The 14350-nt window shown below is 44.1% G+C and overlaps 1 protein-coding gene across 1 annotated transcript in view; it reads right to left on the bottom strand.

Annotated features, from left to right (window-relative positions):
* Nucleotides 1-14350, bottom strand: part of MICU2 (mitochondrial calcium uptake 2) — an 88426-nt gene that overhangs the window by 30143 nt on the left and 43933 nt on the right. The window contains exons 3-4 of the mRNA XM_007464501.1: nt 6089-6120; nt 5910-5985 (exon numbers count right to left, since the gene is read on the bottom strand). Coding sequence (XP_007464563.1) covers nt 5910-5985; nt 6089-6120 — 108 coding nt within the window. The remainder of the gene's footprint in view (nt 1-5909; nt 5986-6088; nt 6121-14350) is intronic.

Genomic DNA, 14350 nt, shown 5'->3' with positions numbered 1-14350 from the left:
ATAGTTCTGAAAATGGTCTTTGCTCCTTTTTATGGTTGAGTAACTATATACTTCAATAAAAATTAATTAAAAAAGTGGTCTTTGGATGATGGGTGGAAACTGCAATGAAGCAGGGGTGGTATAAGTGGGAAAGCCATATGTCTAGGAGAGATGAAGCTGCATATGAACACTGAAAAGCGAGTGTTTGTCTGCAAGGATGTTCCTATGGAAGAGTCAGTGGGAAGCACAGCTACCCGGTGGCTCAGAGATGACGAAGGAAGCCTGGCAGAGGGTGACGGCAGCGGACCTGCACCATCCTGCTGTGAAGGAGGACCAGCCCCTATGGGCCCCTGGTCAGACACAGCAGAGACGCACGGCCGAAAGCAGTGCAGAGCAAACGAGGCAGGTAAGGGTTTGACACCCAGGTAGTTCAGTGCTTCAGCTAACAGGCAACTTCAAGTATGTATTTAAATGGTCTTAATGACTTAACAGTTTTTTACATCAGCAATTTTTCTGTCATTTTCATTTTGGAGCAGCTGTGCTTCCCTTTAATAAAAAGCCTAGAGTAAGTCTTCAGGTATTTTTTCCTAGAAATATTCAGTGTTTATACGAAGGGAGAATAAATTAAATGTGTTTTGTCATATCTCATACCTGAGAGAAATGCTCTAACGTTAGCTGAAGGATCAAAGTATTTCATATCTTGGCAGCCTCAAAAAAGTGAACAGTTTTTTTCTAATTTTCAAAGGAATACAGCAATGTGAAAAAATGGCCAAACTGCTGGACTGAACTGGGCTTGGTGCCAAAAGGAGACCTCACTTTTCTTTTCTCGAGACATAGGTACATGTCCTGTGCACAGGGGAACTTTTTGAAAAAGAAAATTCTTTGAAATACTGACTTAAATAAAATGCTTGAATAAACACAGTTGAGACAGTGTAAAAACAGCACCCTACACTCTCAAGATAGATTATAGACAATACAGCTCTCCAACAGCATTCTAGGCACCTGCCTCTGAAAATGCTTTTAAAGGAAACTGACACTTCTGAATACTTATAGGAGAAACAGTTTAATACATATTTGTTGCACTGAATTGTAAAATAAATGCTGTTAAATGTCAATGTTTCAAAACTGCATGTCAAATAGGAAAGTATTTTAAATAATTTATATTAAAAAAAAAATCTTTTTGGCTACACCACACGGCATGCAGAACTTCCCTGACCAGGGACTGAACGCCCTGCAGTGGAAGCGTGGAATCTTAACCACTGGAGCACCAGAAAAGTCCCTATATTTAAAAATTTATTAAAGAATCCTTAAGGGTCACTAGAAGAGATGATTAAATTCTGTTAGTTACTATGCTTCTCTAGAAATATTTTAAATTTGGAACCGTTGAAAAATATGACTTGCTACTAAATACAATTTTGAGAACTCTGTTCTCCAAAGAGAAATTACTACATGTATCATAAGAACACATTTATATCTTACAATATATGTTATAATTTATATTCAGTATATCCTTGAGGATGGTTATTATGTTGAGAATTCTGCTCAGTTTCAAAAAATACATAATTATAACTTATAATTTACTTTTCTTTATAATAATGCATGGAGGTGGATTATTTTATTTCAAGACTATACTACCCTTTTGTTAGTTATGATGTAATATACATTTTGATAGTTCTTTTAGGTGGTAAAATAGAATATTTTAAATTGTTCCAAATGTAGCTAAATTTTATATTCTTTTTTTTCAAATGACTTCCTTAATATCAACAAAGGAGTATATCTGGAAAAAAGCGTATCTTGAATCTCTCCTATAAAATGTTCAGTGTTTTTTCTTTAAGCTGGAATGTACATTTCAACTCACGTATTTCAGAGAAAACTAAAATAATAAGTCTGGTTAAGTCCTTCCTCAACATTTTTTCTTGTCCTGTAAGTTCTCTAGAGGTGGGAGCTCGGTTAAGGGCAGCTGGCGTCCGGGGAAGCGGCAGCACCTGGGGAGGCCGCAGCAGTTCTTACTTGGCCTTTTTACTCACTCTTCTTCTGATCCCGCACCGCCATGTAGCTCTGCTGTTCTGCATTTCCCTGTCAGTGGCTTAATTTCCTTGTCACCAGTAAGTTCCACCATCAAGTCCCGATTTCCTTACCAGTCCTAATTAGTGACGGCTGTTTTTAATACACCCCCGTGTGAACGGCAGGAAGTTAGGTTGAATTCTCCTCCTGCTGCTGCCCAGCACACATTTTCATTCGTCCTCTCTGACTCTGAAGTGGATGCTACCATGGTCTCTCTCCCTGCAGTCACTTGTTCCCTCTAGTTCCCCTTAAAGCCTCTCTTTCCTCTATTTCTCCTGCTAATATCCTTATAGATTTGCCTAAAGGGGGGAAAAAAAAATCAACTTTCTGCTTTGGACTTACATCTTCTGTTTATTTTTCGAACAGTCCGTCACTAAGGGCCTTCTCCCCCGTCATCCAGAAACACTGACTTTTTATTCTTTAAGATCTCTGTGTGAGGCCCCTGTTCATTTTGAGAATATAAGTAGTCCTCCAGATACATAAAGAACAGTGAACGAGAACTATCGAGTGAGAAAAGTGTGTGAGTAGGCTGATGGATCTGTCTCCTATGGTTAGAAAGCATACAGATGGAGAGACAGAGCTAGAGATACAGACATATATGTGTCTGTTACTGAAAGTTAAAGACAGTAAACAGAAGTTACTAACCATCTTTCTCAGTACCCTCTGTATTTCCTATGGTATGGAAGCAGCACAGCTGGTAACGACACAGATTCACAACCCTCCTTTCTGAGACCAGACGGTGACTGAGGACATGGCCCGGGCCCAGCAGAACCTCTAACTGAGCAGCTCCAGGGACAACCCCGCCCCCGCCCCCGCCCCCCTGCCCGTCTGAAGCGCTACGACGGTAACTAACACAGTTCCGGAAGCTGCACTGTCTACTTCCCCTCAGGTCGAACTGCTGCATTCAGGACTCCACGAAGCCGGAGCCCGGAAGCCTGGCCACTCCACGCTGTCATCTCCGAGCCGAGAACACGACGGTCTGCTCGCTGCTCTGAAACCTCCACTCCCGCGTCGTATAGGAGGCCTCAAAAACATTGCCCTTCACTTGCCAGGGAGCCTCCCACTTCCTTCAGTTTGTTAAATCTTGCTTTTAAACCTCGGTGTCTCCTGTGAGAACAGAGTGTTTCCCGGCTTTTCAGGGCTGACGAGTGGCTTTGCGCTCTGCCTCTGTCCACCGCGCCACCCAGCGCGTGGCCCCTGCAGTCACTGCGGAACCTCCCGCCGTCTCCTCTTCTGCGCCCTCCGCAGGCGCCTCGGCCCCCTCTGCCCAGACGAGAGGGGTTTCTCTCATCTGACTTGTCGCCTTCTTACTGCTCCCCCACGGCAACCCGCCGTTCTCAGGACAAGGCCCACGCTCCTGGACACGCCCTCCCGCGCTGCGTACGTACGGTTGAGGCTCTGCTCACCTCTCTAGCTTAGGTCCAACCGCCCTCAGCGGCCACACCCTGCTTTCCAAACGGCCTCTGTCCTCCTTGTTGACACGCCTGCAGCTGGTCTGCGCTTCATCCTTCCGGACCCAACCAACCTCCATGCCTCTGCTTCTCCCCGGACGCTCTGCGACGCTCTCCGGAATGGCCTTCCTCAGTAAACACCTTTAACTGGTCGCCATGTGCTGAGCCCTGCTGCACCTGCAAGCGGCTTCTCCGCTCGGGACGCCGGCACCCTTGCAGACGGCTCAAGTGGTGACTCCTCTCCCCACTGCCACGCTCATCCCAAACCTTTGCTCTTCCAACCTCTCGCAGAAACCTGTTACTCTGAGGCTGATGCCGTCGAGCTGGCCACCTCCAACTTTCTTCCTGGTCACCTACCTAGCTCCCTCTCTTTAGCCTTCCGTCGCTGGAGGCCTGAGCGCCTGGTCCATTGTCCAGCACACAGGACCACACTGTACTCTCAGACCTGGGGTCACCTCTGTCACATTCACGCTGCCACTCACTCTGCTCCAGCAGGCCGATTCCACGACCGCACCCGAGGCCGAGCTCACCTGCAGCGAGCAGCTTCCGCTCCGAACCGGAGCGCAGACCCCGGCTCTGCGTGCACGGTGGGCCCCGCTCCTGGGTTCCCAGCTCACCTGCTCCCACCCTCACTGGCCGCTCTCTCCTGAATTCCCACTTTCTTTCCATTGCTCTTCCCATCTTACTTTCTTCTCTCCAAGGCTTATTACTTAAAGCCTCTCGTGTTTTTAAGTACAATTGCTGCCCTCGACACCGTTAATCCCCTAGCCCACGACTTTTCTTCCCTGCGTTTGCCTAGTAACACCCTAACCGCACGCTTCTGTGTACTTCCCGGCCACCCGCGGCAGGGGGAGAACCAGCTGGTGGCCACTTCAAACCTCCTACTTTCTCCACACCCTCCACTTTACGAAGGAATCAGGGCCACCCCTCAAACCCTCCTCAACTTCTCAGCCCTGCTCTGCAAACATGTGCGGTAAACACCCGCACATCACCCCTCCCCACGCGGTACGCCGCAAAGCTCCCCGCTGAGGGGTGCGCCCTCCACCGAGCTCTGCACGCCCCCCGCCCCCTCACACCCAGACGCGGGCTCAAAGCCCTTCGTGCAACACAGACCGCCAGGACCGGCCTCCAGCTCACACCCGCCCCGCCCCGCACCACCGTCCTCCACGCTCTGCAATCTGTCCCCAGAACCCGTCCCAGCACCGCCCCTGCCCTCGCTGATGCGCGGGAGCACCTCCCCACCGCCAGTCCTAACCACGTTCTGACCCCCTTCCTTCACGGGCCCTGCACACTGATGCTCCCTCCCTCCCAGGCTCCCGAGACTCCCTCTCCCCCTCAGATGCCTCTGCCTCCTCTCCTGCACGGCACCTCCTCCTCCTCTGCTCCCGTGAATGCTGGTGTCCCCTGCGTTATCTCTGAGGCTTTGTCTTCTTACTTTAGAATAATCACTTTACTTACTTATTTGGCTGCACCCCTCGGCATGCAGAACTCCCCTGCCCAGGGATCAAACCCACACCCCCTACAGTGGCACCGGACTGCCAGGGAAGTCCTTTCTCTTCTTTTTTTTTTTTTTTAATATTTATTTATTTGGCTGCGTCGGGTCTTAGTTGCGGCACTCGGGATCTTTTGTTGCAGCGTGCAGGCTCTTAGTTGCGGTGCGTGGGCTTAGCTGCCCTGCAGCATATGGAATCTTAGTTCCACAACCAGGCATCGAACCCGAGTCCCTTGCATTGAAAGGCGGATTCTTAACCACTGGACCACCAGGGAAGTCCCAAATCCTTTCTCTTCTCTTTTTTTTCTTTTATAAGTAAATAAATTTATGTATGTATTTATTTATTTATGGCTGCATTGGGTCTTCGTTGCTACATGTGGGCTTTCTCTAGTTGTGGTGAGCGGGGGCTACTCTTTGTTGCGGTGTGCAGGCTTCTCACGGTGGTGGCTTCTTTTGTTGCAGAGCACGGGCTCTAGGTGCACGGGCTTCAGTAGTTGCAGCACGCAGGCTCAGCAGTTGTGGCACACGGGCTTAGGTGCTCTGCAGCATGTGGGATCTTAGTTCCCGGACCAATCGAACCCGCGCCCCCTGCACTGGCAGGTGGATTACAAACCACCTTATTCTTTTTTTTCTTTTTTTTTTCTCTCCTTATTCTTGATGCTCTACCTCACCTTCCTCTCCAAGCTTACTGAAATCAATGTTTAAATAATTTTTCTGTGATTGCTCAAAGAGTTTAAGTTGCTTCAAATGTAACGAGTATTTTATTATGATTTAAAAACATCTATCAAATAACACACTGTTATAACATTCTCTCTGTAGATTCTCTAATGTATGTTCTTCAATATGCAGCTGCAAACCTCATAACTTAATTCCTTAATAATACTTTGGTTAAATAAAACACAAGTAAAACAAATAAAAATTACCTTTATCGCCAAGGTCTCTAAAAAAAGTTGATCCACAACCAGCTCTTTTGATTCCTGCCAGTACGTCCTCAATATCCTTTGAATAAACATATTAAAATCTTTCAATTTAACTTATAATAGTTGATTTTCTATCTTAAAAAAAAAGAAAAAGAAAAAAGACCTTCACCTCCATTGCTTACCTTATTTGTCAGCCTCTTGACTAAAGTTTTACCTATAGCAAAGAAGAAATATTATTTAGTACCCATATACCTTGGTAAAATTCAACTCCCATTAAGAAGAAAATCACTTAAAAGACAAAACAAATAACTAAATATAAAAAATAGAAGTCTGGCAATTTTAGCTAGTATCTTTAAACAAAAGTTATAAGCCAGAGAATTCTAAGTGTAAACACAAACACTGTAGTTCTTTGTAAGACCTATGTTCACTTTCACTCACTCCCTTCCAGAAATATGGAACCTTCTAACCATCTCTCACTCATCGTGGCTAAGAGAAATAAGTTTGTGCCAAACATTATTTCTTTCTTTACATGATTATTAAAATCTGTCTCCTTTTGCTTTCATTGACTAAAAAAATACACATTCATCTTTCAGAAAGCTACCTTTTTAACCCTGAAAAGCTCTTAAGGTCACAGCTCTGCAGTCAGATCTAAAGGCTGGTCAGGGGCTTCCCTGGCAGTGCAGTGGTTAAGAATCCGCCTGCCAATGCAGGGGACACGGGTTCAAGCCCTGGTATGGGAAGATCCCACATGCCGTGGAGCAACTAAGCCCGCGAGCCACAATTACTTAGCCTGCGCTCTAGAGCCTGCGAGCCACAACTACTCAGCTCGTGTGCCGCAACTACTGAAGCCCGGGCGCCTAGACGCCATGCTCCCCAACAAGAGAAGCCACCGCAATGAGAAGCCCGCTCGCCGCAACTAGAGAAAGCCCGCACACAGCAACGAAGACCCAATGCAGCCAAAACTAAATAAATAAAATAAACAAAAACAAACAAACAAACAAAAAAGTAAAGGCTGGCCAAGATGGCTGTTCATTCTAAAGTGATGTTACTTTTAACAGTTTCCTACTGGATAACAGATTAAAATTCTTTCAGGCTTTCCGCCATCTTCTTTAGGCTGACCTCATTTTCCTCTCATCCACTGTAATTCTAAAGCAATCACCTTGCTTCTTTTGTTGAGACTTTTTCTGAAGACAGCCTCAAGCCATTTACACATCTAGAACACTGAAAAATATTTTGTTAATTTTATTTCTTACGTAAGCCATATGCATCACAAACTTCCCTTCCTGCTCTCAAAATTATCCATAAAGTTCATTCAGTGCAATTACATGGTGTGTGAAAATTCAGGTGACAGGTTGAAAAAAAAGAATACTTTTAGATGTGGCTTTTTGCAGTTTGGGATGCTTATATTTGGATCATAAATCTACTGGGGACAAATTCTATTATTTACTGTTAATAAATTATCAAGATTTTATTTTTGCTTTAATAATTAAAACATTAATTGTGAACATGACCATATAATTTTTAGAAACATCTATGACCATGTTTGTAAGCTTAGGAGTTACTATTTTGGAAAAATTGTTTGTCACTGATAAACTATTAAGTGTTACCCAATGACAAATAACTCGATTCTAATTCTAGGTGCTATTATAACATGAGATCATCAAATAGAAGTTACCCGGTTATTTCATGTTGACTACAAGTTCTGCCGGATACCTGTATATGTATTTGATTATCAAAAATGGAGAATCCATGTACTAAATGAACTTGTCTTGCAAAAAATTTTTTTCAACATGGAATCAATAATTAGAAAATGATAAAGAAATTACCTTTGCTGATAAAAAGTCTGGGGTACCTCTGTTACAGAAAATTCATTTTTAGGTTTAAAAAAAAAGACAAGGCAGAGCTCCTAGGAGAACACCTTGTCTTTCTTACTTCCTTTCTCCTAAGTCAATAAACATTTCTCTGAGTAAGAGAGGGGACTGTGGTGTTTCCAACCCAGAACGCTCTGCTGGGGTTTCTTGGTGCCTCTCACCCAGGCTGCCTGGTTTTAGACCACTCGTTTATGGACTCCCCAAGGAGAGAGACCAAGTATCAGATTTAAGAGGGGTGCGGTCTGGTCGGCTACACGAGGGGCATGACCTTTGTCCATCCGACAACAGTGACAACACAAAGACACGTTAAATATACTTAAATATATGTATTCATTTTTTGCCAGTCCTCTACCCCCAATTTTTAAAAAACTGAGGTAGAGTTGATGTCCAATATTAGTCTCAGACATAAAACACAGTGATTAATAATTTTGATAGGTTATACTCCATTTACAGTTATTGTAAGATATTGGTCATATTCCCTGTGCTGTAAGCAGGGGTCCCCAAACCCCGGGCTGCAGACCGGCATCGGCCCCGCGGCCTGTGAGGAACCGGGCCACACGGCAGGACGTGAGTGGCGGCTGAGGGAGTGAAGCTTCATCTGCTCCCCCATCGCTCGCATCACCGCCTGAACCATTCCCCCCTCCCCCACCCCGTCCGGGTCCGCGGAAAAACTGTCTTCCACGAAACCGGTCCCTGCTGCCAAAAGGGCTGGGGACCGCTGCTGTAGACTATATCCTTGTAGCTTATTTTACACAGAGTAGTTTGCATCTCTTAATCCCTTATCCCTATATTGCCCCTCTCCCTCTTCTCTTTCCCCGCTGGTTAACCACTAGTTTTTTCTCTGTATCTGTGAGTCTGTCCCTTTTTTGTTATATTCATTTGCTGTATTGTTTAGATTCCACATATATGTGATAACATAGTGTTTGCCTTTCTCTGTCTGACTTGCTTCACTTAGCATAATGCCCTCTGGGTCCATCTATATTGCTGCAAATGGCAAAAATTCATTCTCTTTTATGGCTGAGTACTATTCCACTGTATGTATACACCACATCTTCTTTATCCATTCATCTCTTGATGGACACCTGGGTTGCTTCCGTATCTTGGCAATTGTAAATAGTGCTGCTATGAACATCTGGATGCATGTATCTTTTCAAATGTTTTCTTTGGATACATACCCAGGAGTGGAATTGCTGGATCATATGGTAGTTCTATTTTTATTTTTTTGAGGAACCTCTATCCTGTCTTCCACAGTGTCTGCATCAATTTACATTCCCACCAACAGTGTAGGAGGGTTCCCTTTTCTCCATAGCCTCGCCAACATTTGTTACTTGTGTTCTTTTTGAGGATAGCCACTCTGATTGGTGTGAGGTGATACCTCATTGTAGTTTTGGTTTGCATTTGCCTGGTGATTAGCAATGTTAAGCATCTTTTCATGTGCCTGTTGGCCATCTGTATGTCTTCTCTGGAAAAATGTCTATTCAGGTCTCCTGCCCATTTTTTAATTGTGTCTTTTGTTTTCTTGAGATTGAGCTGAATGAGCTGTTTATATATTTTGGATATTAACCCCTAATCAGCCATATTATTTGTAAATATTTTCACACACATAAGAAATGCATTCTTATTGTTTTCATAGCTATTTCATATGCATTTATGCTGTCATACAAAAATAACAGAATGGGAAAAACTTAACAGCAAAAAAGGCAGATCTAGAGTTGAGGCTGCCTTGCTTCACTGTTCGAGTATGAAAGGATGGAAAATACATTGTAGCTTTTCTCGGTAGGGGAAGGGATAAATCTTCAACACTATGATGGAATTTTGGCTCAAGAATTAGAGTGTTTTAAAAGGTCTCCACCTACTCTGGAGATTCCACCACGTGGTTTTCACTGTTTACAGAGGATTTCTGAAGTTAAAGACCAGGAACAAGCACATCTTGTTACAGGCAAACAGCCATTTTAATACTTAAAGTAAGTAAAACTGCAACAATACATATTAAGTGTTGTTATAGGACAAATAAATCTCTGCCTGTAGCCAAAATAAAGTTACTTGATAACCATAACTATAAAAACACTGCTAACAGTATCTAATTCAACTTCATTTTGCTAGAGATAAGTGGACTTTTGACACATAAAAATTAGACAAGAGACATTTACATCATTTCACGTCTTGCATAAATATATGGAACAACTTAGCATCAATATTAGAATTGGTATAAGAGCTGATTACACACTTGCTTGAATTCAGTCTCAGCTATGATGGAAATCAAGGCAGAAAATAGCACATTAGCAAAGCAACTAAGCTCCCGAATATCACTAATAAAAGTGATAACTGGAGGAAAAAAAGGAAGGCAAATTCAGTGGTGCTATTTTCTTTCAACAAAGCATATGGCTTGTTTATTTTGCTGGAATATTTAAATAGTGAGAGCCAGAGATGACCTCTGGTTGGCATTTCTTCTAGAGGAAGACAAATGTGATGCCCTAAAATGCCTAAAACTGGCCTCCTTGCCAACTTTGATAAGTTGCTTCTTGAAATACATTTACATCATTTTTTTTTTTTTCCGGTCCGCGGGCCTCTCACTGTTGTGGCCTCTCCCGTTGCGGAGCACAGGCTCCAGACGTGCAGGCTCAGCGGCCACGGCTCACGGGCCCAGCTGCTCCGCGGCACGTGGGATCTTCCCGGACCGGGGCACGAACCCGCGTCCCCTGCATCGGCAGGCGGACTCTCAACCACTGTGCCACCAGGGAAGCCCACATTTACATCATTTTTGAATGCAAAAACGAGAAATGTGACTTTCTTTTTTGCAACCTTAAGCACTGTGAAATAATTAATAAGAACATTATACATAACAAATTATTTAATTACAGCTTGAAAACTGATACAAAGGGGGAAATAGAAAGCTAAGAAACTAAACAATGGGGAGTGGGGAAGGTGAGGAAAAGCTTCTCCAAAGGAGAGCTGCTTAAGTTAAGACCTGACAGATTAGCAGCAATTAGCCCAGAAAAGTGGGGCTGAAAGCGTTCCGGGACTAGCAGGTGAATCGGGCCTGAGATGGAAGGGCTGGAACCCTCTGCCAACACAGCAGGCCCTGCGGTGCCTCCCCACCCCCCCGCCATGAGGAGGAAGAGCGCCATGGTTGTGACGGGGGTGTTACTATCTCACGACCTCTACTTTCTCTTCGAGCGGCGATCAGGTCCTTTGCTGGAGTGTGTAGGACAAAGTGTAAGGCCACGACACAGCGGAGATGCTGGTGTACAGAAATACAACCGATTTTCATACAGAGATGCTGTGTCCTATGACCTTGACAGCTCCCTTACTAGTTTAGTAGTCTTATTATTTGTGGATGCTTTGAGATTTTCTACATAATCATGTCTCTGAACAAAGACAACTTCCCTTCCCCTTTTAAATCTGTAGGTCTCATTTCTTTTTCTTGCCTTTCTGCACTGGCTGCTACTTCCGGTAGCATGGTGAATACAAGCCGTGAGAGTGGATAGCCTTGCCTACCTACTCCCTGATCTCAGAGGCAAAGCATCTAATCTTTTACTATTAAGAACGATACTAGCAACTGGCTGTAGGTCCACGTGGCCTTTTAGGACCTAGCCTTCAAAGCGCCACACTGTCACATCCATGCATCTCTAGGAGTGGAAGTCGCAAAGGTCACGGAGAGGGGATACAGGTCCCACCTCTTGATGGGGGCTGACAAAGGTCTGGAAGAGCATATGGGACCAGAAATACCACTGCAGCCATTTTTGGAAATACAACCTGCTGCAGCATCTTAACAGATTTATCCCCTCAGAGGGAATATTCTCCCTTTTGTTGTTTGCTTAAGGAAATGTATCCATTTTTCCCACACCCTTTGTGAAGGCATGATTCCTCCAGCCCTCCCTGACCTCTCTGATGAAACTACCACATTAGATAGTCTATTACCCCAACTCTACACTAGATTGTGAATTCCATTAATATCTGTTTTATTTACCACTATATCCCCAAGGCCTAACACAGTGCCTCTTACGTGAGGTGTAGCCAATAAAATTTTTAATAAAGGTGTGGATTATAACTCATCATTTCATTATATAATAATTGTTGATATATTTACTTGTTAAGCTTTTTAATAAATACTTGTGCCAGGCACTGTGCCAGTCAGGGAACACAGTCGAACAAGAGACTGTGACGGTGCTGTTCACCAGCAGAGGGACGGCGGGCGGGGAGGCGCAGGGCACCCGCAGCACGTTTACGGTTGCTGACTTGAGATGCCTCTGGCACTTCCTAGACGAGAAGCTGGTCAGGTGAGAGGTCTGGTCTGGAGACACACACGTGAAAGTCAGTGTTCAGGCACAGCTAAGTCACTGACGGGGGCAAGGTCCTCGAGGAAGAAGGCAAGGAGGAGAGAGGACGACCTGAAGATGGAAGCTTAAGAACTCGTAAGGGGGGGCATCAGTTTTGTCCCCAAGACTAGACCGGAGACTCTCTGAGGGTGCGTCCTCCAGGATGTTCATTTTGGTGTGAAATTAAACACCAGACTGATCTGATCTGGGCTGCTCTGTGTGTCAGGTTCCCCATGTCCCCAAACACCATGGAAACCAGCTGTCCTTATGAGGGATTAAAGTTGTTTCTCGTGCCACAGCCTCCACTTGATAAAGACGCCACAGGACGAAGCTGGGACCAGAGCTCAGGGCTTCAGTGTGGACCGCGAGCTTGGCACTGGGGAATAAACCTTTCAGGCTAATGCTTCTTGATGCCACACCCCCAAACCGTACAAACTGTTGATAAATGACCTTTGAAATACATACAGCGAACAGCTCTTCCAGTTTCTTATGACAACAATCACAAAAATAAGCCAGAAGTCATATGTATATGAATGTTAGAAAACAGAATCCAAGTTTTAATTTTTTTCTCAGGATGTTGAATGAAAAGTTGAATCATTTTAGAATTAAATGTCTTAATTTTTACTTTTTATTTGTTGTATACAAGCCCCGTAAAGTAGGCTTACATTGGATGTAATTCCAAAGAATCTCATATTTAGAATGATTTTTTTTTTTTTTTTTTTTTTGCGGTACGCGGGCCTCTCACTGCTGTGGCCTCTCCCGTCGCGGAGCACAGGCTCCGGAAGCGCAGGCTCAGCGGCCATGGCTCACGGGCCCAGCCGCTCCGCGGCATGTGGGATCTTCCCGGACCGGGGCACGACCCCGTGTCCCCTGCATCGGCAGGCGGACTCTCAGCCACTGCGCCACCAGGGAAGCCCCTCACCCCTTCTTTTTAATGATTCCTTTTTATATCATTCAGAGAACAACAATAAGTAAGCTGATTAAAGGCATAAGAATGTCTAAAGAATATAAGGGTAGAGGGAAACTGACCCTCCTGAATATCCTTCCAAGGAGGAGAAATCTGTCTTTAAGAAATAAAAGCATGGCCCGCGGGCTTTAAACCTGTTCTCCTCACACAGGAGAATGCATCCTCCCCAGTCAGGGTGCGGGGTCATGAGCTAGGCAGGGGACAGACAAACTATTTGCCACCCTGCAGTCTGACGACTATGGAAATGCTCACCACGCCCCATCTTAGGTACGTGTGTGCATGTGTGTGTTTACAAGGTCGGGAGAGGAGAAAGTATTTACGTGTGGAGATGGGTCAGCACTCAGATGCTGCCAGGGCACAGTGTGCTCACGGCCCACTCTTACCCACGTACTGATTTTCTGTTTCACTGCAGGGATGGGAAGGAGACTGCTTAGTGAGTCCTTGGAAGCCTAAGCAGCTAATTTTTCTTGGCAGATGAATTTATCAGCAACCTGTGCCTTTAAAACTTCTGAGATGGCTCCTACAAATCAGTTCACTTTTCTGTTAGAATTGACCTAGGTGAATATGTTTCGGTTTAGACCCACAGTGAGTTCTCTGATATTGGAAATGCATATAAAGAGTCATGTTTTTATTATTTTAGCGTCTCCATTTATTTTTTGCAAAGTATAATAATTTTATTTAATTTATTTTTTTACTGTATTCATTTTTTTTCACACACACACACTGTATTTTGTTTTTACAAGAGATAAATAAACTGACACCAAGCACTGTAAATGGATGGCCACAACAAAAGCAACAATGACTGCAATTACCAAACACGAAACACACTCACACTGTGTCATAATATTGACATTCAGTCCAGGAATCCTCCACTGTAACAGCTCCTTTACTCTGCAGTGAAAATTGATTTGTATATTTTTTTGCCTCTGGGTCCTTATGGGATTTTTTTTTTTTTTATTTAAACAGAAAGTCACAAAAATTATAATCATCCTCATCAGTTCACTCAGTGCCATGTAATTAATTTTTTTTTCATCTTGATCTTTTGTTAGCACTTTTTATGAATTCATCAGTTTTCCATTAGAGTTCTGAAAATGCTTATTCATTCAGTTCAGCAGTATGGTCAGTTACCAGAAACCTGTACTTGTCAGAGTCATTTCCATGAAAACAATTTTAAAATTAATATTTTCAACTGGGAACAAGGACTGGTATTTTTACACATTTTTATAGCTTTATTGCGATATACTTCATATATCACAAAATCCATCCATTGAAACTGTATAGTTCAAT

This window comes from Lipotes vexillifer, unplaced genomic scaffold (assembly GCF_000442215.2).
Source record: "Lipotes vexillifer unplaced genomic scaffold, Lipotes_vexillifer_v1.1 scaffold2116, whole genome shotgun sequence".
Lineage (NCBI taxonomy): Eukaryota > Metazoa > Chordata > Mammalia > Artiodactyla > Lipotidae > Lipotes > Lipotes vexillifer.
Note: the sequence above shows the minus strand (reverse complement) of the source record. Positions and strands in the feature narration are given on the sequence as shown.